Source organism: Terrapene carolina, unplaced genomic scaffold, assembly GCF_002925995.2.
Source record: "Terrapene carolina triunguis isolate 2854851 unplaced genomic scaffold, T_m_triunguis-2.0 Scaffold111, whole genome shotgun sequence".
NCBI lineage: Eukaryota > Metazoa > Chordata > Testudines > Emydidae > Terrapene > Terrapene triunguis.
The window spans coordinates 28130820-28157096 of record NW_020664462.1 but is presented as its reverse complement, the minus strand read 5'-3'; the positions used below and the strand labels follow the sequence as shown (position 1 = coordinate 28157096).

The window sequence follows — 26277 nt, the reverse complement described above, 5'->3', positions numbered from 1 at the left end:
GGGGGGTATATATCCGGCCCCACCCCGGTGCAATGCAAGAGAGAAGGCAGGAGGCTAGTCGCGGGGTGTGAAAGTGAGGCTAGCTACTCTGCCCACCCCCTCCACAGCGGAAAGTGCAGATTGTTCTTGGCTTTTGCTGACCCAGTTACCAGAAGTCCCCGCCCAGCTGCCCGGCCGCGGGCCTGACCGTTTCGCAATGCTCTTCGTCGTAAGATACAAACAAGGAGGGGGAGGCCTTTCGGGGATCCATCATATACACGGGGACCAAATAGGCCAGGGCTCCAGCAGGGGGAGCACTTAGGTCTACACAGCCTGAACAGCATAACCAAGCAGCTCCTCTCCAGCCCCCTTAGCTCACAGAACTCCAGCCAAACCTCTTAACGCAGATTACTAATTAAGTCTCACAACCCCACATGAGAGGCATCCAGTCTTGCCAACCCCAAATGTTCAAACATCATGAATCAGGGACACCAAAAATCATGAGATTGACTTTAAAATAATAGAGTTGCTGTTCTTTTAATTTGCCTTCTGCTTGTTGAGTCTTTAGGGTGCACTGGGGTCACATTTTAAAGCTTTCTCCACAGCCATGAGGGCTAGAAACTTAGTTTCTCTTTAAGAATGAAGGCTGAAATTATCACATATCCACTTGACTCCAGGACCTGGTGCTTTAAGGAAAACAATAATTATCATGAGACTCATGACAGACTCATGAGAGTTGGCAACCATTTCGCTTACCACTGAAATGCAGTCACCTATTGGTGGACCAGAGGTGCCGTTTAACAGCAAGATACTGGCACACTTAGAGCAGGAAGTGACTACCTTCTTTAGCTGAAACTGCTAGAGGATTTAGGCAGGCAGTGTAAATAACTTAGAATTTGGTGGAAGCCATGGGGTGAAAAACCTTTACTCTTGGAAAGTGTCACGAGAGTTGGAATCACTACAAATGTTCAGGACTACAGTTTTACATCTGATCCAAACATAGCAATGCGTAGAGGGGCCATGCAGCATCAAGTGCCCCCCCAGATTTCTGCTCAGCCTGAAGGGGGGAGGCGGGAAGGGCTCTGTCCTTCTGCTGCGCCTCCCCCCGGCTTGTTCAACTCCTGTCCCTGGCAGCTGGGCCTGGGCTGGGAGCAGGACCAGCCACTTCTCAGGCTGCTGCTTTCTGCAGCATGGCGACTGCCTGCGAGAATCCAGCTGGGGAGGCAGCTTGGGCCTGGCTGCCAGGGACAGGGGCCAAGTGAGCCAGAGTCCCCTCTTTCCCCCGCACGTTTTTGGCTTGCTCAGCCCCTGTCCCTGGCAGACGGGCCCGGGCAGGGAGTGTAGGCAGTGGGCTGCTGCCGCTTTCCTAGCCAGGTGCTCTCATACAGCTATCACGCTGCACAGAGACAGCGACCTGGAGCGGCCATCTTCAGCCAGCGTAAGAATCGGCTCTCTCCTGTTCCCCACCCAGGCTCTGCTGCCAGGAAAAGTGGCCAAATATGGGGGGGGGGGGGGGACATGGCATGACAGGAGAAGTACAGAGCCCTCCTCCGCAGGTAACTCTGGTGGGGTGGGGAAAGTGCGGCAGGCCTGGGCTGGGTGCAGGGGTCGCTGGGGATGGTACCAGGAGCAGGTTCCCTGGCTTCTCCTCAGCTGGAGGTAGGGGCATTGCCCATGCCCCGGCCCCTGCTGAGGTGTCCAAGATCTCCAGGCAGACCCTGGTGCTGGGAGTCTCCCCGGGACAGGGCTGGCCCCAGCTGGGTGCAGAGGCATATGCTCCCCACTCCTGTGGCCCCAGCTCCCGAGGAGCTGGAGGAATTAGCAGCCCTGGCCCAGGGAGGTGGGGCTGGAAGTTCCCCCCAGAGGCAACTGGGGGGGGGGGTTACATGTTTCCCCCCTTTACATTGTGCCCCCCCAGTTACCAGGAGGCACCAGTTGTCTATGCATCCACAAGGCAACAGCTCCAGCAGCATAGCTCCATCTAACACTTTGTTCCAGTAAGTTAGCACTTGGTTAGTTAGAGGGAAGAGAGATCCTCCAGAATTACAGACTGCCACCTAGCGAGCACCTAAACCACTTCCTGCAACACTTAGGTGTCCTCTAAGACAGTGGTTCTCAACCAGGGGTACACGTACCTCTGGGGCACACAGAGGTCTTCCAGGGGGTACATCAACTCATCTAGATATTGCCTAGTTTTAAAACAAGCTAAATAAAAAGCACTAGTGAAGTCAGTACAAACTAAAATGTCATACAATGACATGTTTATACTGCTCTATATACTATACACAGCAATGTAAGTTCTGTACAATTTTTATATTCAAGTTGATTTATTTTAAAATTATATGGTATAAAAAGAGAGTCAGCAATTAGTAGTTTTTAAGTGAGGTGAAACTTGGGGGTATGCAAGACAAATCAGACTCTTGAACAGGGTACAGTAGTCTGGAAAGGTTGAGAGCTACTGCTCTAAGAAGTGAGAGCTGGGGTACTGAAAAGGGTGGAGTTGCACAGAGACTAGAAGTTGGGAGGATGAGTTTGAACAACACAGTTTTAGTGGTGGGTTATGTACCAGCTATCATGCAGCTGGACCTTAGCTATTATTCAGGAACCTGGTGGGGTTGTTAGTTTTCTTACATCCACAATTAATTTTAATTAGATCATTTTTCTTTTAGACCAGCCTCACAGGAAGAAGAGGAGGAGTTTTGCTCTTAATCACGTTAGTGAATTTATGAGGAATGTGTCATAGTATTCCAGAGGAAAAACACACAGTTGCTACATATAGGTGGAGTAAATTGAAATGTTCCAGTCACATGGAAGAACAATTCTAGAAGTAATCTTTAAAAGATCTTCTTCCCCCTCTCCCGTATCATCCTAAAACCAAGGTTAAGATTACAAAATAATTATTTACACTGATATGAATGTTCATCCATAAATTTCAAGGTACTATACAAAATTAGGTATCTCCATTTGATAGATGGGGTAACTGAGAATGAGGCTGGTGGTGTGACTTGCTCAAGGTCACACAGTCTTATCCCAAGTTTCTGATCCTACAACCACTCATATACTAACTTTATACACCTGTGCACGGCCAAATGAGCCCTCCAAAGAGACCTCTAAAAAATGTAACCTAGGGAAATAAATAGCTGTAACATTTCACTATGGGTACGTGTAATGGTACGGTTATACCACTGACAAAGGTAGGCAGGTTGTCATGGCTGTACTGCAGTAAAGGTACAGAGCCTGTATTCTGAATTTACTGCAGTAGCTCACTGTGTGCGTTTACATCAATAACAAGAATAGGGAATACGCAGTATTTTGTTTCACCTTATCAAATAATCAGATCACTCACAACGGGGTCCTGGCTGCTTCCCCAAACCCTTGCACGGCTCGTCCCCTTTTCTTTAGCGTCTGTTTCACACCCGCCTTTGCTTTTATGTCCCGGGAAGGAGGAGCCCGTGGGCCCGGTCACACTAGGCAGTGACAGGCTGCCCCCCGGGAGGCTTAGCACGTGGGTTACTGTTTGCAGGACTGGGGCCTTCGCTTGTGCCTCCGGCCGGGGGCCGGACTCCAGCGAGGAGCCCCTCGGAGCGCTCCTTCAGCCGAAACGCGTGTTTCCAAGCCCCGCTCACGCCGGGGCTCTAGCACAGCGGCAACGCGCGGTGCATGAAAGGGAGGAGCGTCTCTTTGCCATTAGGTGCCCGCTACGCCCCCTAATGCGGAGCGAGCGCTGGACGCGCTCCCGACCGGGGCGCAGCGGGCTGGTGGCGCCGGGGACCCCGCCTATGGGATGTTGAGCGCCCAGGGGCTCGGAGCGCCCTCATCCCGCAGGATCCGGCCCCAGCCCAGTGAGGCGAATGGGTCCCGACCCACGAGCGGGGGCTGGAGGATCGGATCCCGCTCCCACTGAGTCCGGCTGGAGCTCCTGGGCGCAAGGCAGGGCTGGACTCCAGTAGCCACGAAGCAGAAGTAGGTGCGAGATTTGACTCTCGTGCCGCTCCGTACAGCGCGCGAGTTCGCGCCTGCGCACGGCGGCTCACCCTGACCCGCGCCTCACGTTCGGTAATGGCGTCCCGCATGGAGCTGTTGCTGCCGTGGTGCCGGCTGCGCTTCCCCGTGTCGGGGACAAGCCAGACGCGCCGCGCTCCGGGGAGGCCGCGCCTCAGCCAGGTCCGGCTCAGCTCCACCAAAGCTGCCGCGCAGAGGGTCCCTGGCCGAGAGGAGGCAGGTGAGGAGGCTTCTGTGGCGGGACAGGGCCTGGCTGGGGGGCGGCTGCACTAGGCCAAGGGGGCAGCTCCCGGGTCCGGGAGGCTGCTGGGCGCTGGGGCTGCGCTTCCGCCCTTCTGCGGGCCAGGGGTGTGATAGCAGCCCCGGCAGCTCGGGGAGCCTCGCGAATGGAGCGCAGCGGGCTGTGACCCGGCTTCTCTGGCGAGCGGCTGTGTCCGCCCCGCCGCGCAAGAGCCGGCCTTGTGGGAATCATTTGCCAGCCCCTTTGGCTCGGGCTGGGAGGGGCCAGACTCTGCCCGCTCGAGGGGCTGCGTTGGCAGCTTGTGTACAAACCGGGTGGGCTGCAGCCTCGCTCCGAGCTACCGTCGGGAGCAGGTGGCCTGCAGTAGCTTTCCCTGAGGCTGAGGTGTCTACCTGCCCTGTAGGGGTTGGGGGCTGCACTGCCCTGTGAAGTGAGATCACGTTGCAGAATTCATAAATTCCAAGGCCAGAGGGGACCACTGTGCTCATTTAGGCTGACCTGCTTAACACAAGCCAAATAATTCCCTCAAAATAATTCATAGAGCATATTTTAAAAAAAACCTAACCTTAATTAAAAATTCCTAGTGATGCAGAATCCACCATGACATTGGGCAAATTGTTCCAGTGGTTGATTGTTTTCAATGTTAAAAGTTTTACGCCATATTTCCAGTCAGTGGGCTGCATTCTGGGCACGACTGTGTTAGAACGTGGCAGAGCTGTCACTGTCTGCCATATACCAGTTCCTGAATATGCATCACTAAGATCAAAAGAGAATAACCATCCTGTTGTTGTCAAAACGGGGGTGAGGGGGATGTGTGTCCAGGGAAGATGCGGTACTAAGCGTCTAGTTTTGAAGAGCATTGTCATGTGCGTTACTGTACTTGTTGGAAATTCCAGTGTTCTGTTTCAGACTGTCTAATCAGGACTTAAACTGTATCTGCTTATATTTTAATAGCTTTTGCCTTGCATACCATGCAAGTTAAAATATCTAATTCTAATCTCTGCAAACCAGAAACAACCCATTTGAATACATCCTATCTTGACTTTTTCTCCTGAATAGTCATGTTAAGAAACAAAAGTTTAAAAACCGAAATATACTATTTTCAGTGGCTAGTTTTTTTTCAAGATCGACCTTTTTTCTCATTAAGCATATTAGTTGAACTTGTGTAAAGGTGTTTTTTTAAAGTTAAATATAAAAGACTGAAAAAGGTTCAATATGATTCTTCATAGAGTACTGCCAGTTATTCCTAGAAAATTGTTCAGGAATCATTGGAAGTTGAGTTTACGGAATCTCTGGGATTATCAAAATAGATGATTCATATGTTAAAAATAAATAAACAAATAAAATTCCCTACTAGGAATAGCTTTAGAAAGCATCACATAGAATGGACAGGGATCATATTTGTTTGCACAACACATATTAATGGTTACTGTTAAAAGTTCAGTACCACTTTGCTACTGTGTAAACCTGATAATTTGTTTTGAAACCCAGCTGCAGTGCTGCAGATAGTGGCAGCTACTCATCCTCTTTATTTCTGTGTGTTCTCCTACCAGCTCCTCTTCAGGTGACTCTAAATAGCACCGTTGCCTGCCAGCTCTGTCCAACAGACACAGATAGCATGCGAGGAGCAGAACTATCTAGTGCAGTGGTTCTCAACCTGTGGGCAGCCCAATCAACACACAGCTGTGGCCCATGTGTCATCCTCAGGGCCATACAGACAGTATATATATTGTGTGGATGAGGCCCACATAACATATAGAGAGCTGCATAAGTGGCCCACAATGGTAAATAGGGTGAGAACCACTGATCTAGTGTCAGCTACTAGGGTAGGGTGACAGAACCTGCAACAGATAAAAGGTGGGAGAGAAAATAAGCATAAAGTAGTTGGGAAATGAGAGAGAGAAAATCGGGGAGGGGGGAAGGGGGAGAGAATAAAAAGCAGAAAGCAAAACTGAAAGAAAAAGACAAAAAGGAAAAAACAAAGAAGGGGGAAAAGAGAAATAGTTGGGGCATGTCAGAAAAAGCGAGATGTGATGACTACACTAAGACGGAGTGTATTAAGGGGGAGTTGGCATGGGTTTCCAGACCCAATATTGTTGCGTATTTTATATAGAGTTTAATGATCAAGGAAGGACGGGAGCTACTGGTCTGGGCTGAAGAATGTGTCATTATCTGATTGTTGTGCATTTGTATCACAGCTGCTCTCAACTGTAATATGCTCTGGCTCAGTTTAAGTAGATGTTTTACATAGAAAATATCAAGCCAGTCGTTAATGTCAACATAACAGGTTCACTATAGAAAAACATTTTATGTGGAATGGGAATTCACTGTTGTTGGTTTTCCCCCTTATCTGACTTTAGTAAAATTGTGGAAGAATTGCACTTACACTTTCATATAGCACTCCTGTGGTTTTTGTTTGTTTGGTGGTTGATTGGGTTTGTTTGTTTTTTTTGTTCCCAGTTTCAGTGTGGCTCCTGTCAGTGCCATTGGGGAAATACTGTGTGCTGAAAAAGGGCACCAGTGCAAACCTCTTGGGAGTGCATACATGGGAGGAGAAGGAAAAACTAGAGGTGAACAAGTAAAACAGTAGGGAGGTGAAGAAAAATTGATGCAAGGGGGGGGAAAGAACCTCTCTTTGGGGGGATTGCCCATTATTAACTTTGTTTTTTAAAATTGAGTTCTGTAGGTTCCTTAACATCAAGCTACCAAAATCTGTATAAAACCTACATTTTTATGCAGAATTTTTTTTCTACCCTCTCCCACAGATTCTAAAGTTGGTACCCGAAAGAAGACATTTACTGAGGTGCAAGCAGAAAGGCTAGAGCAAGCGCAGCGGACTGTTTTAATTAACTGCCCAGCCAAGATCAGTGAGAAAAAATTTCTCACGTATTTGTCCCATCACGGAAAAATTAACAGTCACTACTTTTATGAAAGCTATGTACGTACTTGGAGTATTTTAAATTAAAATCTTTTGTTAAAAGCTGGATTTGGGCAAAAAGAAATGTCAGTCTCTGGTTTGCAAGAAACTAGTTTTTGTCTCTCTCAAAAGTTGGGCATCTTTCTTTGACAAATTACTTGTGTGTATTTCTTTTCATGTTTGTTAAATTTTACAAGATGTTAAGTAAATCAAGAATTTTTATTCCTGCTTCTCAATTTTTCAGTCAAGATTTGTTTCTTTTAGTTGAATAGTGACACCCAAAATGAGTTGAAGATAGCAAACTTTTTTGGGAGGGGCTAAAGCTCTATCAGTAACTTTCATAACACTCGCCTGCTTGCCTAATAGCAGAACATATTTATTTGCACTCCATTCACTTCCTAAATCGAGCAGTAGTGGAAATAAATATTTTCATTAGTTTGATTACTTTCTAATGCAGAAATGTGCTCATTATGTCAAATGGTATACATCTTAAATTCTCTTTTTGACAGCTTGTGAAAGAGTAAAAAGGTGCTGAGATGTGAATTAGTGTGAAATGCATAGGATAAAAATCATATTGTATCTAGACAGCTATGATTACTGTTGCAATGGTAATATCAATGTAATTGTTTATGCCTGGTACCAGCTATTTTACCATGTCTCTTCACTTTTTAATGCTTTTAGGGTACCTACGCCGTGGTAGAATTTTCTGAAAAAGACAGCATAGCTTCACTACAGGATGTTACCCGAACCCCAGGCATTGAAGAGGAATGTGCTGTTCCATTTAAATCTAGACTTTTTACTTTAACATTGAAAAACCCATCAACTCAAGCTGCTAATCAGGCACCAGTTCACTGTCATAAACAATCCACCATTGTAGTCAATGATCTTGTTCAGAAGCTTTGTAGTGCTGACAGTGTAAGTCTATGGCAGGGGTGGGCAAACTTTTTGGCCCGAGGGCCACATCGGGGTTGCAAAATGGTATGGAGGGCTGGGTAGGGAAGGCTATGCCTCCCCAAACAGCCTGGCCCCCTCCCACTTCCTGCCCCCTGACTGCCCCCCTCAGAACCCCCGACCCATCCAACCCCCCCTGCTCCCTTGTCCCCTGACCGCCCCCTCCTGGAACCCCCTGCCCCAACCGCCCCCCTGGGACCTCCCTATCCAACCCTTCCCCGCCCCTTTCGGAATGTGGCCCTGCGAGCATGGGCGGAGGACTCAGGAGGAGCAGGGGCAGCCGCGCAGCTGGAGAGAAACGGCGGTTTCCCCTTTAAAGCGCCGCTTCTCTCTGGATGGCTGCGGCCGCCCGGTGGCTCCTCCTGAATCCTCCGCCCACACTCCCGCCACCCGCACTGCCCACCTGCTCCCCTGAGGCTGCAGGTGAGCCTCCTTCTCTGCTCTTCCCCCTCTCCTCCCCCCCCCCCCCCCGCGGGGGGTGCACCGGTGCTGAGCTGCCCGGCGGCGCAGTGAGCTGAGGCTGCAGGGGAGGGGGGCTAGCCTCCCCAGCCGGGAGCTCAGTGTCTGGGCAGGACGGTCCCGTGGGCCAGATGTAGCCCATGAGCCGTACTTTGCCCACTTCTGATCTATGGCTATAGCTCTCTTAAGGGTTGTTGTTTTTTTTTTTTTTTTTTTTTAATTTGCTTATGGAAATGTGTAATTATCTAAAGATTCTTTGGGGCTTTTACAGGTCAATTCCACTGGTCAGAAATATTTATCTGAACTGTTAGTGGATTGCCTTGGATAAATGCATTTCATAAATTGAAATAAATATGTCAAGTGATTACTTTATTTGTTATGACCATTAGTGTGTATGAAAGCAATCTCTGAATGAGATGGTTCTCTTCACTTCTGTTCAGTCTTGCAAATCTTTTTTAACTCCTGTTTGTATTAAACAGTTGACTCTTCAACAAACTGATATTTATTTCCACTATTCTCACACCTTAACTTGAGGTTTGAGATTTCTGAGCCCATATCTGAATCCATCAGTAAAAACAAGAAAGACTTGACCTTTCTGATATTTCTAAGCTTTAAAAAGTAGAAGAAAAAATGGTGGAAAGAGGTGGAAGGGAGAGGGAGGTGCATGTTTAAGTAAACTACTGTGACAGTAGGACTGATATCTTGAAGTGTAATGTGTGAGTAATGCAACATATCAGGCTAAGACAAGAACATAGAGGACTTGTACAATTTCACTGCAATTTTTGAAAAAAAATAAAAAAAAAATTGTTTTCAGAAGTCTTAAAATATAGTAATATTTACCTTTTTTGAGTCTTCAATCCAGAGCATGTTTTTTTTGCTCTTTATTTATTACTCTAACTAAAGCTTCTATTGAAGATAATACGAGTGAGGGCTCTTGGAATATTACAATATGGGACCAGGTTCCCAGGCTATAAGTAAAATATACCTCTTAAATGTATTTTAGTTTTAAAAAAAAAAGTGGATGTATGTACTGATTAAGCCAGAAGTGACTGGTCGACTTAGGACTCCATGGAGGAAAATTGTAGAGAGGGGAAATGTTCCCTATATAGTAGCAGCAGAATTCCTGATTAAGCATTCTGTACTACCCGATCCCAGGAATGCAGGCAGGCCAATGGAGTTACTCGGGATTTATACTGGTGTAAGAGTGTAAATCCAGACTGACTCCATTGATTTGTGCTGCGTTACTTTGGATATACAGTGCTGTAACTGAGACTGTAATCTTGCCCAATGACTGCTCACTTTGGTTCATATATGGTGATTAGATTCTTGAATGGTGGTGAGCAATGTGTATGTTCGGAGAGCCCCAGAGAGGAAAGTCTTAGCCATAAGCTAAGTAGGACATCACTTACGATGTTAATGTCTGAGAGAACTATGGAATACTACCAGTGTTGTTCTCCAGCTGAGGAATATATCCCTCTACCTTTCTTCACTCTCCTCTTATTTACCTGTGAATTTCATATGCACTCCAGAACTCTGCATGGGCTGTCACAGCACCTTTTTTGATGCACTACTGCTATCAGTGCAAAGATATTTGGGATACTTTTCAGAGCTGAGCTAATGGCACCCACTGCAGATGACTGAACAGAAATGGGGGCACTCTCCTGCAGTAGGAAATTGCACCAGTAATGGACTGGATGGCTTGATAGGATGAAGGGATCTGTGGAGGTGAGGGGAACATTCCATTGCTTCTTCAAAACTAAAAGACTCTTTTGAAAAACCATTACCAAATTGCAACAACCCAGGAGAGGTACTCCGGGCTAGAGCTAGTGGTGAGTTGAATAGCCTAGGAATTGGGGCATTCAGGATGCATTTGCATCATTTATGGTAATACTTTGGTATCCGATAAGAGTCAAAATGCTGGCCAACACTGTTCATGTTTTCATTTGGATCTGTTATCTTCTTTTTTTCTTTGGGTTTTACTTTGCTGCTCCATAAGGAAGAATCCTCAATAATATCTCTAAAAGTGTTGGGGGGGTAGTTTCTGAAATGAAGGAACTGGTGTCTAAAGCTCTAGAGGGCATCTTAATTTGTAAATATTTTGTTTACTTCTATAGCAGTGTAAGAATGTAAGTGACATAGCACTGACATTCATTTTAAGGAGTTGAAGAATAGCCTCTGAAGGGGGTATTAAATTAGGTCAGAAAGACTGGATGCTAAGCAAACAAATAAGGAAATGGAACTAACATATATTTTGATGTTTGTTTTTTCTTCATTAGGTAAGTAATCAGTTGTACACTCTAATGGATGAATATCAGCTAACAGAGGAGAACACTAAGCTCCGGTTTCTAGCCTGTTCTCTGATTCAGGACATTGCATGTGCATATTTCCCAGAGTGCACAGTGAAGCCATTTGGCTCCTCAGTGAACACCTTTGGCAAATTAGGATGTGATTTAGACATGTTTTTGGACCTGGATAAAATTGGGAGGAGCCCTACAAGAGCGGTAAGGGTAAACAGCATGTCTCTAACTTGTAGGACTTCTTTGACAGATTTAACCACATAGAGATATAAGTAAAACAGTGGATGCGCTATACTGAGGTTTTCGAAAGATTTCAGATAATGTCTCTCACAAAAGTCTAAGAGGATTTGGTGTTTTGGGGGGGGGGGTGTACAGAGCTAGAGACCTTTAATGAATTAACAACTGTGATGTGAAAACAGAGTAAGAATAAACAAAGGGTTTTCTTATCATGGCAAGAAGTAAACTGTAGTGTCCCCAGTGGTGTTCACTGTACTGTACAGCAACTGCACTCCATAGTTAATGCTGAGGCATTCAGATGCCACAGTGACAAACACCACAAAACCCTTTGGGCTTAGAATAGAAGTCTATACTTTAAACCCCCAAACTGAACTTGCTGAGTGAAGTAACCAATTTGTTTGCAAGTTGGCTTGTTTAAAATAAGACACACAATTTTTTTCGGAGAATTTGGAGCATGGAGGATTAAAAACTTAATATAAAATTGTTGAATTTTCCATGCATGTCCTAAGTTTCTAGGACACCATATTTTGTCTATAAGACTAGGACTATGTTTACACTTAAATTGCTACAGCAAGGCCACTGTACTGCTTCAGTGCAGACACTCACTACAGTGAAGGGAGGGTTCTCCTGTTGCAGTAGTTGATCCACCTCCCCAAGAGGTGGTAGCTGGGTTGATGGAAGAATTCTTCTGTCAACCTAGAGCTGTCTACCCCAGGGGTTAGGTCAGCTTAACTATGTCACTTAGGAATGCGTACTTTTCACATCCCTGAGCGACATAGTTGTATCAACCTAACTTTCTAGTGTAGACCTGGCCACAGTCTGTCTAATGACCCCTCACTTCAGCTCTCCAGCCTTTCTTTGTGACCCACCTCCAACGTATGCTACTGTATTTCACTGCCACATGGAAGTATATGAATGAGTAATGCTTATTTTTCCCAATTATTGGCACTTACCAGTGGCAGTTGGGGAAGTTTTTCTGGTACTGGGTTTACTGCACCAACTAACTTCATTAATCAGAACAAATTGAGAAGACATCTACCAATAAAAATGAATGCAGTGAATGTACTGGAATGTTGGCAATTTGCATTCATAGTCCCTCTAAATATTTTGTAGTCAGTTGAGCTAAACTCAAGAACAGTGTTCCATAGGTGAACCTCCTTCTATTGAAATCTATCTCAGCCATTACCCGGGATGTGAGCAGGTCTGAGATATCTTGCTCTGGATTTTCTTTAGTACATCAGTCCAGCTGGCATCTAGCACTTTAGTGTAATAGGGTGGATTGATTTAAATCAGCAAGCAGGAAATCTTGATTTAAATAATTTAAATCTGGTTTTGCATTTGTACTTAGTTATTTTTCTAAAAAAAAAAAGCTGATTTTTCATTAGTTGGTAACCATTAAAAATGTCGATTTGCAACTAAACATAGCCTTTACATTAAAACTGATACTACTTCTTGCTAACCAGGAGGATAGTCTGTATCTATGCACATTTATTTAATCAGTTTAAGCTTAGTGTACGTTTATTCATTCTTAATTTTTACATTTTGTATTATGTTAGAAAACTGTGAATTACGCATTTCTTCTTTACTAGATTTAATGTTTTACTTGTGATTTGTCTCAAGCTCTATTTGGAAATTGGAATTAACTGCATAAAAAGAGTGTTTTTCAAATAGTTTTATTTAACTGATAAAAATTTCTTAAATGTGCTGGATACAAGAGGGAAAAAAAGTAAGTTAAATGCAAAAAATATTTTGATAGAAACCTAACTGATTTTTAAACAAAAAAAAGTATATGTAGTTAGGGAATTGAACTGACTGTTTCTGTTTGCCATGTCCTTCAGGATTTCAGAACTGTAGATCTCATCTCACAATTAGTTTTTGTTCATAGATTGGAAGAGGAAAATAAGCTTTCCTAGTTCAGCTACCAGTCAGTTTCTTAAATTTTAATGAACTAGCCATTGAACTGAACTAGTGGAATAAACTGAAATTAGGAAGCAAAGAGTCCCGTGGCACCTTATAGACTAACAGACGTATTGGAGTATGAGCTTTCGTGGGTGAATACCCACTTCGTCGGATGCATGCATGCTCATGCCACAGGACTCTTTGCTGCTTTTACAGATCCAGACTAACACGGCTACCCTTCTGATACTTGAAACTAGGAAAATATCTTTCTGCACCTGCAAGAAGGCTGTCAAAAGCTGGTTTACATGTGCTTAGCCGTTGACTTCCACCAGTTCAGTAGTTTGACTTTCTTTAAAACTTTGGCCACAAATATGTCCTGCCTAATATTTTTTCTAATTTAAATGGTTTTTATAGATTATCAAAATGTACTTAATTTAAATAAGAGTTCCATTTAAATAGAAATCAGATTAAAAAAATATAATAATTCATTTTTGTCCACCCTGTATTGTAAAATTAAAGCTACAGGTTATCTTGCTTGTCTTCCCTAACCCACTCTATTGTTTGCTGATGCCATTTAGTGGAGCTCTAAAGCCACTTTCTTTGGCAATGCTCTTATTTTAGTTGGTGGTGTTGACACAAATTCTCAGTAGGGCTATGAAAGCCATTTTGGGTTTTCTCATTGAGTTCATCTGGTTAGAATATTGTCAGATTAGTAGCAACAAGTGGACTTGAAGATAAAAACAAATAGTGTCCATATGTAATGATGTTGTGTCAAAAGAAGGAAATAGTATGAAACTTTGTCTTCACTGCATGTAACCATGGGGTAAGTAATCGTGTGGTAGCCTGCCCTGCTGCTGTGCAACCACATTGTTCATGATAGCAGATTGCTGTCACACCCCTTATCTGCACTGGCTGTGACAAACAATACAGCTGTCTGAGCTTGTAATTTGAGATTCATGATGCCACAACTCACTGTCGCACTGTGCTCATATTCTTGGGTTGGTGTTGTGCAACTTGTTAGTTCACTGTTTGGATTGTTGGATGGCGTGGTCTAGGCCCATGAAATTTATTTCCTGGCAGTAACCTAGTTGGTGTAGTGTTGTGTTGCTATGTGCTGGCCAAAGGTATGGATCCTCCTATCCCTAATTACCAGAGTCTAAAACTACAGCTTTTTATGGAGGCAGTGTTTCTTTTTCGTGTGCCTGCACCATCTGCTACCAGAAGACATTGGCAGGGGTTTCAAAGGCTATTTTGAGGCTAGAGAAGACAGAGGCAGCGAATTGCTGTTAGAAGTAGCATAGCAAGAGCAATTCCACAGGACCATTTGGACGCGGAGGCGTGAACTGAGCGGGTATTGTTTGTAATGGCAGATGACCCCTACTCAGACCACTGCTTCTGAGCCAGGAATACAAACATTCACTGGTGAGACCTTTTTGTGATGGAAGCATGAGATGACCAGCAGTGAGCCCAGAACTTTCACATGAAGACACATTCATGGAGCTGTGTGAGGACCTTGCCCTTGCAGAGAGCATGAGAGCCAGTAATGGTCCTGAATTGTGTTGCTCTTTGCCTTGTGAAAACTGACAACCTCAGACTGATATAGATCTGTTGGCAATCCATTTGGGTTTGGAAAATTTACAGGTAGTTCAGTGGTCATTGAAGTTTGCAAGGCAATTAATGATGTACAAAATTGGAAATGTCCCTGAAATAATTGCAGGGCTTGAACAGATGGGCTTCCTGAACTGCACAGGTATGATTGACTGGGACATATATACCCATCCACCATCTCAAGCAAGCAAGTATATTAATAGGAAACGATACTACTACATCATTATGCAGGCTCTTGTGGACCTCCAGGGCATATCCATGGATACCTACATCAGATGCACTGGCTGGGGATTGGTCCTGCTTTGAGCAGGGGGTTGGACTAGATGACCTCCTGAGGTCCCTTCCAACCCTAATATTCTGTGATTCTATGCCAGGGTGTTCTAGAGATCTGGCCTGTTTCAGCTTGGGCAAGCTGATACGTTATCTCCCCCCTGCCCACCCACCCCCCCACACAAGAAAAATCAATGCAGTGTCCATACCAGTTGTGACTTTAGGCACCTTAAGGTGTCTTCTGCTCCCCTGGTTGCAGTCTGCTGCTCTGATGCGCGTCAAGAGAATGAGGCAGTTTTAATACAAATCGGGGCCAAGGTTGCCTCCCAGGCTAGGGCCACCTTCCTCTTCTAGTTCCTCTGCTCCATCTCCTTGCTGGCTGTCCAGGAGAGGTTGGGTTGTATCTTCACAGACATGAAGGTTCCAGACTCCCCCCCCCCCCACACTGGCTCTAAAGATGAAATGTGCTTCTCTGCTCATGAGGGTTCTCAACACGTCATAAAATGGACAGGTTTTTGGGACTCTCACCAAATTTCTTATTTTTATTTCTGGCCTTCCAGTAGCTCATCTTGTGTCCCATTTATTTTCTCCCTGTCCTGCTGTCCCATCTGGTCAATCTCATGATCAACCAGCAGCTATTTAGATACACCTTCGTACAGTGTGATATTTTTTCTCTGGTATTAAATGTGGATTTTTCTCACTTTAGTCCAAAGCTGCACCAAGATTCTGGTGTGTTCATATGATCAGGTGGCTGATACACTGGCTTAGGGGCTGCTATTCTGTTGTTTCAACCACCAGAGGTGGGCAAGTATGGAGAAACTCCAGATAGGGTGGACCATGGGTGCTGAGCAAAGGGATATGAAGATAGACCACTTCCAGTCATGGGTGAGAGCACCGGTAGATGGCAAATTAATGCATAGGAATGGTGCCCAGTGGGTTTATGGAAAGGTATTGGAGGACCATGATATCTTGATTTGTTATGGGTGCCTCAGCTGTACGTGTTCACTTCATTAAACCTTGTAGTAGCAACACTCATTAAAAGCTGCCTTATGGTGTTCCCTATAACTTAGCATGTGGTGGTGGTCTTCTGGCAGACGTGGATGTGTGAAGGCATACCATATTAAGGGGGGAAACAGGCTGAGCACAAGGTTAGCATGCAGTGAAGATAAGGCCTGAGAATTTTTTTTAAATATGCTAGAACAGTTATTTCACAAGTGTGAATAAAAATTTATTACTGTAACCTAAACTAGACATGAATTAGCAGGTATAAGGACACATTATAGGAAAATACACATTGGCTTGGTTAGAATATTGCTATAGAGAATTGTTCTGACTCTATAAAATACGTAGAACATTAGCTTTCTTTTCTGAGATAATGAATTTAAGAGTCTTCAAGAAGCTGGGCTGTGTTATGAGGTAATGATAAACCAATGTGCTGAAACTTTGGGATTTTCCAAAAGCTAAAAGGAAATGTTCTTTAACAAAGAACCTCACAAACGTGGTTGGTACAAGCTAACAAACACCTTGGTCAAAAGAGAGGAAATAACATGTTTTGTAGCTTGGTTGTACTTCTTGTTTCTAGTTTTTTATTAAATTAGGTCACTAAAACAGTGTGCTTCATCTTGACCTCTCTGTTTTTACATTACTGAAAAAATACCTTGGAAATTACTACTTATTGTATACAATAGTGAGATTACAGCATTCATATATTTATCTAAGCAATTGCATTTCTAATTTCCCAGTTACTCTGGAAAAAATGTAAGAGAGGCAAAGATAAAGTGATGTTTTAAAATGTTTTCTTTTATCGAGTCCTAAAAACTACTTGCAATGTGTGTTTTTTAAAATCTTTAATCACAAACCGTTCTTTGTAAGTGATTCCAGTTGTCTTTCAGAAGTGTCCCAGAATCTTATGTCATTTTCAGAACTGGTAATTTACCTTCATCTTTTTTGTGTTAGAAAACAGGTCCCTTTTATATGGAATATCAGATGAAGAGAGTACCTTCTGAAAGAATAGCATCGCAGAGAATCCTCTCTATGATTGGTGATTGCATTGACAACTTTGGCCCTGGCTGTGTGGGTGTGCAAAAGATACTCAATGCTCGCTGTCCATTGGTGAGATTTTCCCATCAACCAGCGGGGTTCCAGTGTGACCTGACAACTAACAATAGGTAATGATATGGCAATAGCATTTTAAAAAATTTAAATAGAACAATAATATGTATGTTGGAAAGCTATAATGAAAATTACTTATATACGCTTCTATATGTGTGTCTGTATATCAAACAAATGATACGTTTGAGAAGTTTTTTTCCTTTTCTACATGAGCCTAAGCAGGAAATATATTTGACAACTCTTTAAAAAAAACAAAAACAAAAAAACAATCACATTTTTGAAGACTAATTTTGAGGACGGGTCTTACTTAATTTAGCAGTAAAAATACAGATTATAAATACTTTTTCTAAAACTAGAGACATGAAAACTTACAATAATAGATGGATACAAAACAATATAATAAAATAGATATGAAATCAAGAACATATGGTTTTTCATTAACTTTTCAATAACTTTTTTGATTCTCTGTTGCTTTTAGGACTAGGCAATTGTATAATACCAACGTTAATTTATATTCCTTCATTAACCTGAAGTCTGATCACTGAAAGACAATTTGAAGTTGTCTTTTTCTTGGACTGTACACAGACAAACACAGAATTATTTTATATTAGCCTAGCATTCAAGATATATTGCCACCTAACCAGTGCAAACAGGCAATTGTTTTTAAGAGAAAGGAATTGAGACTTAATGTTTCTGTACTTGATGCCTTTCATGATGATGCCCAATAGGGGGAGTAGATTTCCTAAAAATAGCTCTTTGGCCTGCCACTTCTCTTCCTAGTTTTGCTTTAATTTTTTGATTACATGTACCAAATAGCCACATGAATGCCAGTGAGGCATGTAAATGTTTTTATTGATCCTGGGTTGGGAGAGATCTTGTGTGCTGTAGAAGACTCTGGAACACGCTCCTGAGTTATGCCTGTAATTAATTTTGGTGTTCCTCCTGTTTACTTTTCTGACTTTTCCTGTGACTGTTGCATCACCTGCAGTATTTACTTGTGATATCTTGTACATTAGTGATAAAAGTGATTTATACAAGAGAGGAAGAGGAGAATAGCAAAGCAAGAAACTACATTTAATCACTGACTATGGGCCAAAATTTAACTATACTGTATGGGAAGTATTGTTATAGAACCAGATGAGGTTGTCTTCTCTTGGTAACTGCAAGACTTAGTGTCATTTACAATGAAACAAATCTATCAGTAAAAAAAATATGCTTACTATTATTTGTATTACTGTAGCAAATAACTTCTTGAAAGCTTCCAACTGAAATCTGTTGCTTTACCATTTCCCTGCTGTCCATTGCACACTTTTTTATTTTAGTTACATTTCTTGTGACTTATGAGCTGCTGTTCTCTTTTATGCATATAAAGGTACACACCCAAACCCATAAAAACACAGGAATATGTCCAGTGACAATGGAATATTTGGAGAATTCAGCTGCCAAATTTTTGCAAATCTCTACTAAGTGTATGCGAACAGATTTTTCAAAAGTTTATAACTTTGGCCACATTTGGGTGATATTTCATGGGAACAGAAAAAGGCACATCCTTGAGACAGTGCAAACCCCTTGCCAAATTTCAGGTCCCAACTCCAAAGCACAGAGACATTAGAGATGCTTAGTGGAATGTGAATTTTAACATAGGCAAAATGTGTTTTTTCCCTAGTCCTGTTCTGGGAAATGGCTGAACCATTTTCGCTGAAACTTTCCAAAAAAATGTATCGTAAGGCATACACCTGGCATGGAAAATTTCTGCCTGTTAGTTTGGCAAGTTATAAGCAACTGAAAACAGGGTCTTAACAATTTCCTACTACTGTAGTTTGTATGCCACTTAATTCTTTCACTGCATTATCATTTTTAAGTCAGAGTTAAACACGTACTCTTCCCTGCTTCTCCGATTCTTAACAAATTCTACTTGTGGACACCCATGTAAAAAAGGGAGAATGTGCTAACTGAAGTGTAGATGTAGACTGATCTGTTTTTTTTTTTTATAGCATGATCATAATCCCCCTTCCTTTTTTTAACTGCACATAAACTTTAGAGAAAAATTCCTTTGAATTTTTTTAATCTTGTACTCGGCTCAGAGGTGAATTTTTTTTTTAAAGTTAACTGAGTACAATGTGTGCCATTACTGAAATTTTGACATGCTAAGGGTATGTCCACATAGCATTGTAAACCTGGGTCTATGGGACCTGGACTTGTGGACTTTGTTTCCAAGCCTGCGCTTGAGCATCCACAGTGCATTGTAAATTTGGGGTTAGTACAGCTGAGAGCCAGGTCCAGTAATTGTAACACATCCATTCTATGCTACGCAGACCTTCTGTCTCGGGTCTGCAGCTTAAGCTGCAGCCACCATGCAGAATGACAGGGCTTAGACCAGAGGTGGGCAAACTACAGCCCGGGGGCCACATCCGGCCCTCCAGATGTTTTAATCTGGCCTGTGAGCTCCCACCAGGAAGTGGGTTCTGGGGCTTGCCCCACTCAGGCGCTCCAGCCGGGGAGCGGGGTCGGGGCCTTGCTCCACTCCGCACGGCTCCCAGAAGCAGCGGCACGTCCCCACTCCGGCTCCTATGTGTAGGGGCAGCCAGAGGGTTCTGCACGCTGTCCCCACATCAAGTGCCACCCCATGCAGCTCCCATTGGCCAGGAACCGCAGCCAATGGGAGCTACAGGGGTGGTGCCTGCAGATAGGGCAGAGGGGGGACATGCCGCTGTTTCGGGGAGCTGCTTGAGGTAAGCACGACCCAGAGTCTGCCACCCTGACTCCCTCCCATGCCCCAAACCCCTGCCCCAACCCTGATCCCTCTCCCGTCTTCCGAACCCCTCGGTCTCAGCCCGGAGCATCCTCCTGCACCCCCAGCCCCTCATCCCGAGCCCTCCCGCACCCCAACCCCCAATTTCATAAGCATTCGTGGCCCGCCATACAATTTCCATACCCAGATGTGGCCCTTGGGCCAAAAAGTTTGCCCACCCCTGGCTTAGACCTTAGTCATAGTGGGACTCTCTGACGCACCCCACTAGCAGGGTCCTAGAACTTTAGTCCTAAGTGCTTACTGACCGAAGTCAGGCAGATTTGGGTGTGGATGATAGGTGGGTTTGGGCTCAAATCTGAGTCAGAGCTTGAGTTTAGTGTGCAGTGTAGATATACTCAATGAGGCTGTGGAAGAAGCTAAGACTGCAAAATGTGGTTCAGTAGTTTTGCACGTAGAAAGCTCCCCCCCCCCACCTCCTTTTTTGGTGCATATACAGATGGAGGAGGAATTGTCTTCACTTTTGCTTGTTCTAAAATAGCATAGAACATTGGGGATAGTGTAAAGCACTTCAGCACAGTCTAAATTTTAAAAGAAAAGTAACTTTTCTACTCCCAAAATCTGACTTAGACTTTAGGAAGTTTATGTTTGTCCTTTTGAGGTGGTGCCGCATAATCTAGAGGAGTACGTGCAATGCTGGGAGCGAGTAACTCGTGTATCCATGCCTGCCACTTGTGGTATTAATACTTTGCTTTTAAAAAAAACTTTACACTGGGCTGTCATAAACTTGGGGATGTTTCACTTTAAACCATCATAATTTGAAAACTGCTGAATTGACTTTCTTCAAACGTGGCTTGTTTTGTAGATCTCACTGAGATTTAGTAGATCTCATTGAGATTAAGGTCTTTAGATTTTACTTGATTTTTGAATGCATTGTATTGTAACCCTTTGTATCCACGGTTATCTAAGAAATTCCAGATTGTATTTGGTTTTATATTAGATAATTTATCACAGATATCGTCTATTAAGATACTCAGAAGCATAAGAGTCTAATTTAAGGCTGCACTTTCAAAGTTAATTTTGCATTTTCTGTCTCTGGAATGCTTTATTTCTCTGTTGTAATGTTGCATTAATTTTTTATGGACATTTTACACAATGCAAATTCCACTCCTAAAGCGTATTGATAGTATTTCTCTTCCACTGTACTTAAGTTTCTAATTATAGGGCCATCCGGAACTTCATCTTAGACATTTTCAGATGTTCTCTCCTACTCTTATGTCATATGCAACAATTTGAAAAAAAGATCCTCTTTCTTTATAATTATTACGTCTTAGAGCAGCATGAGTTATGGTTACATCTGACAGTTGGAGATTCTCTTTAATATTTACAATTTGTTCCTTGGACTTGTGTCTCACAGAGTTGCCATGAGAAGTTCAGAACTCCTTTATATATATGGTAGCCTTGACTCACGTGTAAGAGCTCTTGTGTTCAGTGTGCGGTGCTGGGCCCGTGTACATGGCATCACAAGTACCATTCCCGGTCCCTGGATTACGAACTTCTCTCTAACAATGATGGCCTTGTTTTTCCTTCAAAAGAGAACACCACCTATCATTCCAACACTAGACCAACTTAAAGATCTAGCAGGTAAGAACATTTCCATTTTGGAGTAGGACTGAACTAGCTCTCATGTGTTTTCTCTCCACTCTGGTTTCATTGAGTTTTGTGTGAATCTCAGTCACTTTTGATGGTCCAAAATAATCTTGCATATTGCAAATACCATATATTTGAGAGAATGTCCAAGTCGTTGAACATTGGTACTGATTCACTGTTGTAAGGTGAATATTTTGGAGAATCAGACACTTTGATTTATTTTACCTTTTTAAATAAATTTTCCAGTCACAATATTAAATTTCATTGACAACATTAATTTGATACTAAATTATTCATTTAATCCCAGTAGGAGAGCTGCGGTACTTATAGAAAAGCTTTATTTTAACTGGCTCAGAGAGTGGGCTTGTTCTGTGCATCAGGCAATTAAAAGTCAGCATTTTCTTAAAAGTCCAGGTTGTTGTTTCTTCTGGTTTGCTGATCTTCTATTCCTCAATAAATTAACCATAAAATACCATGTAATATTATCTTTTCACTGTCCTTTGGTATGATATACATTATTTTGTAGTCATCAACTTTGACATCAACATTAAACTTTTAAAGAAATTAAAATTAAAAGATATATTTCTGACTGATGACTTTTACTGAAGTCGGCTCAGCGACTTGCAAATCATTCTCACAATGTCCCTGTGAGGTAGCTTTTACTCATTTTATAGATGGGTAAATGGATTAAGTTTTGCCTGAGATCAAAGAAGGTATGCCAGTGAAAAAGTGAGGAATAGAATCCAAGAGTCCTGACTCACCAGTCATCTGTTCTAACCTTTAGACGTGCTCCCACCCAGGCTTTGAAGTGGAGAATAAAGGCTAAGGTACATGCTGAATGTTAGTAGTTTTGAAGTAAAAACAACTTTTAAAAGCTTTCAAAAACAGTTTACCAACAAGGTTTATTTTTTAATTCCCTTTGAAATTTCGAATGTGGAATTACGACAGTCACAATGGAATAGGTGTCTTGAAATGTTACAAGAAAAATCCCAATGCACTGTGATAAGTATCCAAGAGGAAGGATACTGATCATGCAACCCTTACTTGTGTCTGTAACCCCACTGATTTGTGATGGTACAGGCCATAAGTAAGGCCTCTTTGTGTAAGTGTCTTAGTGGCTGATTTTTCAAAGGAACAAATAGGAGTCATGCACTTGCCCATTTGTGCTTTTAAAAATCTCCTATTTAGTCCTAAGCACTCTCCCTCCCCCTTCCACAAATTTAAACCATTTAAATCTTTAACTAATTTAATTGTAAAAAGTAATTTACCTTCTGTACCCACTTGCACTGATTTAAGGTACCGCTTTCTTTTTGAAGAGGATGTCTGAGTAATGCTTAATAAATATGGGGGACCTTTTTTTTACAGTATATCACATTTAAACACATTGTTCATAACTTGTCATTTCAGATGCAGAAGATAAGCATATAATCGAAGGTCATGACTGTACCTTTGCTAGCAATTTGAACAAAATTAAGCCTACAGAAAATACAGAAACGTTGGGTAAGTGGATCTTCATTCAATGGTTTTTCCATTTCTGTGAGAACCATATCCCTTTCCTTATTTTACCTTTTTCCTTTCAGATGTGCTGCTGAGTGACTTCTTTGAATATTTTGGGAATTTTGCTTTCAATAAGAACTCTATAAATATTCGAAAGGTAAATGCATTTTAATCTCTTCCCATTACTCTTTAACTGTCACACCTCTCACTATATGAGAGAGGTAGAAATATGCAATACTGCATAAAGGGCCAAATTCTGCTGCCCTTATCCATTTATCCTACTAACTAATACATGACTAACTATCTAATGTACATTTCTTCATAATCATAAAAAAATAATTTTCTTATCATAAGGAAATAGTATCATTCAGGAAACATTTTGTGTTTTGCAATTATGTAGCACATTTTGCAGTTGCAGAAATTACACATAGAATACCTGTAAACTGATTTTATCCCTAAACTGGCAGTCAGATTCACGAAGAGAGTTAAATTCTGCAGAACAAAGCAAAACCACTGATTACCTACTTCTTGATAGTGCCGCAGCACTAATTTATTTGTTGTATTATAAAGCACTAACTATAAGCCAGTAAAGCTTCTCAGCTGAATGCTCTGTTACATGAGAGGTGTCATTGTTCATAGCTGCTTTCTTTGTCCCACTTTTGTGATTAGAGAGATTTAAAAAAAAAAAAAAAAAAAAAACTTGGACTATACATCACAATCCAACATTTTTTTGGTCTTCATATTAACTGTGTATCCCTAAAGGCTTTGCAGTTTTAAATAACTGATCTGCGTTGGGAACCCAGAGTTTAGACCCCCTCCATACTTCAACTTTTAACTGAGTTTGAAACTATTTACTGGCATGGCTGTTCACCACGGTTTGTGTGCATACACATAATGGATAAAATTTCGTTAGTAACTGTGACAGTTAAGTGTTTTGTGTCTGCTTAGAGAGCTATTCTGGCACATGCATTTCTTCATGTAATTCATTCAGCACAGTTGTTTGCAATGTTTTACAGGACTCCCTAACCATGTTTATGTAACTGGCTTAACCAGTCCTTGTTTTACTAGCTCTTTGTGAGATAGGAGATCCCAGAGTATATTGTCCCATGTGCTGCTATGTGGGTGTACCCTTTGGACACTCAATTTCCTGCTCATGCACTAGGAGATACCTACCCAGATTTTCGCAGAAGACACTGACACAAACACTGCTGGATGTCGTGGTATGTGTGGACTTATCGGTTGGTTGAAATGGCAGAAAAGTTACTTTGCAGATACAACCTGAACATTGTTAACTTGTGACTAATTAAGATAACCCTTTTTTAGAATTTGCATAAATCTAAATAAATAAGATGGCCATGCTCCAAACTGCTTACCTAGATCACATTTAAAAGTTGCTGTGTGGAGTGGGCCTTCAGCTCGTCTATGTTGTTGCTTTCTGTTACATGTATAAGGACTCCCTTGCCTCTTTCTTTCAAATAAGAGACTTTGTTGTTTGCGTGTTATCTATTACCTATGTGTAATAGGGTAAAATAGACAGGTAAGGGTTAAGGGCTACCTTCCTGTCCCATGAACCAGCAAGAGATTTAAAGGAAGGGTGTGTTCTCCTTTCAGTACTGAGAGAGCCAAGGGAGAAGCCTCCGAGGACTGCAAGGCATGGTTGGCAGGAGAATTGCTTGGTTTTGGTGTTACTCATGAGTTTTCTGTTAACCAATAAATTGTGCCCTAAGGCAAGGACCTGAAACAGACTCTGGCATGGCATTGGTTCCTTCCTTAGTCTGTGAGAGAGCCCCTGAGCTTTACACCACGGTGTGCAGCAGTTGGGGTTGCCCAAACAGTTCACAAGAGCACTTTATAATAGTGAAAAGGCACTCGGGAATACCGATTAAAAATACACTTCAGTTTCGACAACATGCTCAGCACTGTAGAAAACAGCTTCAAATCTGAGAGAGAGATGTTCAAAAGACAGGAGGCACTGGGGGAAATCCAGGGGAGGAAATAACTTACCGCATTAACTCTTTAGTGGGCATTGTGAAAGAATGGAGTGTTTTGGAGGGATTTTTGTAGCCATGTTGGGTTAACAAATGGAGCTATAGAAATCATTCCATGCATGAAGGACAGCATGGCAGAAGGTATTCATTCCATGCATACAGGGCATGATGGAGACAACAGTGGAAGGCTGAAACTTGCCTTGCTGGTGTAGAAGAGAGAATGGGAGAATTGCATCAGAGACAAAGTCTGAGATGTGGAGATGTGCATTGCCTTGAAGGAGATGAGCCATTTAAACATGCTATAGTGAACAAGAAGTAGCCATTGAAAGGGCACAAAGAGTGGGAATGACATGGTCAGATTGACAGGCTAATTAAGTTGATGAACATCTACTTTCCTTTTTATGAAAGAAATTCCTTATTAGGTCAAAGGCCCTTTGCAATCAGGTGATAATATTTAATATTGCTGTAATAACTTAGCAGAACTGTTCTATTTGCTGTGTGTATAATACCCATGTGAAATATTTGTCTTTCCTATCTTTAAACTATCTGCAGGGAAAGGAGCAAAATAAGCCTGAGCCTTCTCCTCTCTACATCCAGAACCCCTTTGAACGGGCCCTCAATATCAGCAAGAATGTTAATGAAAGCCAGCTGGATAGATTTGTAGCTTTGGCCAGAGAGTGTGCCTGGATTTTACAGCAGGAAGATACAGGTCATTCTTCATTGAGTAATAGCCAGCCTTGGGGACTGGCAGCCCTACTGCTACCATCTGTAGCCAGTCACTGTATAAAGGGCAAGAAGAGGAAGAGGGGACCGGCAAGTGAACGAATCAAAAGCCTGTTGGACTCTTTGAAGATTAATAATGCAAACAGTTTGGTGAACAATGGTGGGAAAAGGACCTTTAGCAATCAAACACAGTAGCTGCTACTCTGTTGTGAGAATTGCTTGTGGTAATAATTGGAAGAACATTACTTGAACTTAGTTTCTACTTGGGGTGAGATGGAGAAAATTACCTCCTACTTCCACTGTCCTAAACCTTGTGCAGGACTATTTAGTTTCTCTGGGCATTATCTCCTCTAAAGCCCTCCTCACTCTTCCACCTGACCTATGGATGAAGACCATCCAGATATCAGCTTTCATATATATCTTCTCAGAAGCAGCCTTAAGCTGGGTACAGTTCAAAAAGCAAAACAGATTGGGCCTGGGGAAAGGGCTTCCGGAATCCGGTCAGCTAATGGACAAACAGTGCTAAGCAAAGGAAGTGTCAGAAGCAACTTCTTTCCAATGAAATCATGGCTAGCGCAAACCCCCACCACCACATCAATGCACTAGAAACTATTTTAAATCAAAGTACTTATATGCCTTTTGTTACCGTTTTCCACACATGTAAATGGTGCAAGATATAATAAAGCGACTGGAACTTG

General features: G+C 42.5%; 2 protein-coding genes across 3 annotated transcripts in view; one reads left to right on the top strand and one right to left on the bottom strand.

Moving 5' to 3' along the window:
- The window catches only part of MAP3K8 (mitogen-activated protein kinase kinase kinase 8), a 27609-nt gene extending 24246 nt beyond the window's left edge, over window positions 1–3363 (bottom strand). Inside the window, exon 1 of the mRNA XM_024214431.3 lies at window positions 3301–3363. The gene's annotated coding sequence lies outside the window, so the exon portion shown is untranslated. The remainder of the gene's footprint in view (window positions 1–3300) is intronic.
- Window positions 3364–3399: 36 nt separating this feature from the next.
- On the top strand, window positions 3400–26277 carry MTPAP (mitochondrial poly(A) polymerase). 2 transcript variants are annotated; one of them, XM_024214429.3, is made up of 9 exons: window positions 3401–4201; window positions 6988–7160; window positions 7821–8054; window positions 10826–11050; window positions 16817–17028; window positions 21139–21365; window positions 22779–22871; window positions 22952–23025; window positions 25409–26277. In XM_024214429.3, exons 1-9 carry the CDS (start codon window positions 4039–4041, stop codon window positions 25772–25774), a joined length of 1767 nt encoding a protein of 588 aa, XP_024070197.2. In that variant the 5' UTR covers window positions 3401–4038; the 3' UTR covers window positions 25775–26277. The 2 variants fall into 2 exon arrangements, with proteins under 2 accessions (XP_024070198.2, XP_024070197.2); XM_024214430.3 differs by lacking the exon at window positions 10826–11050 and having other exon boundaries at window positions 3400–4201.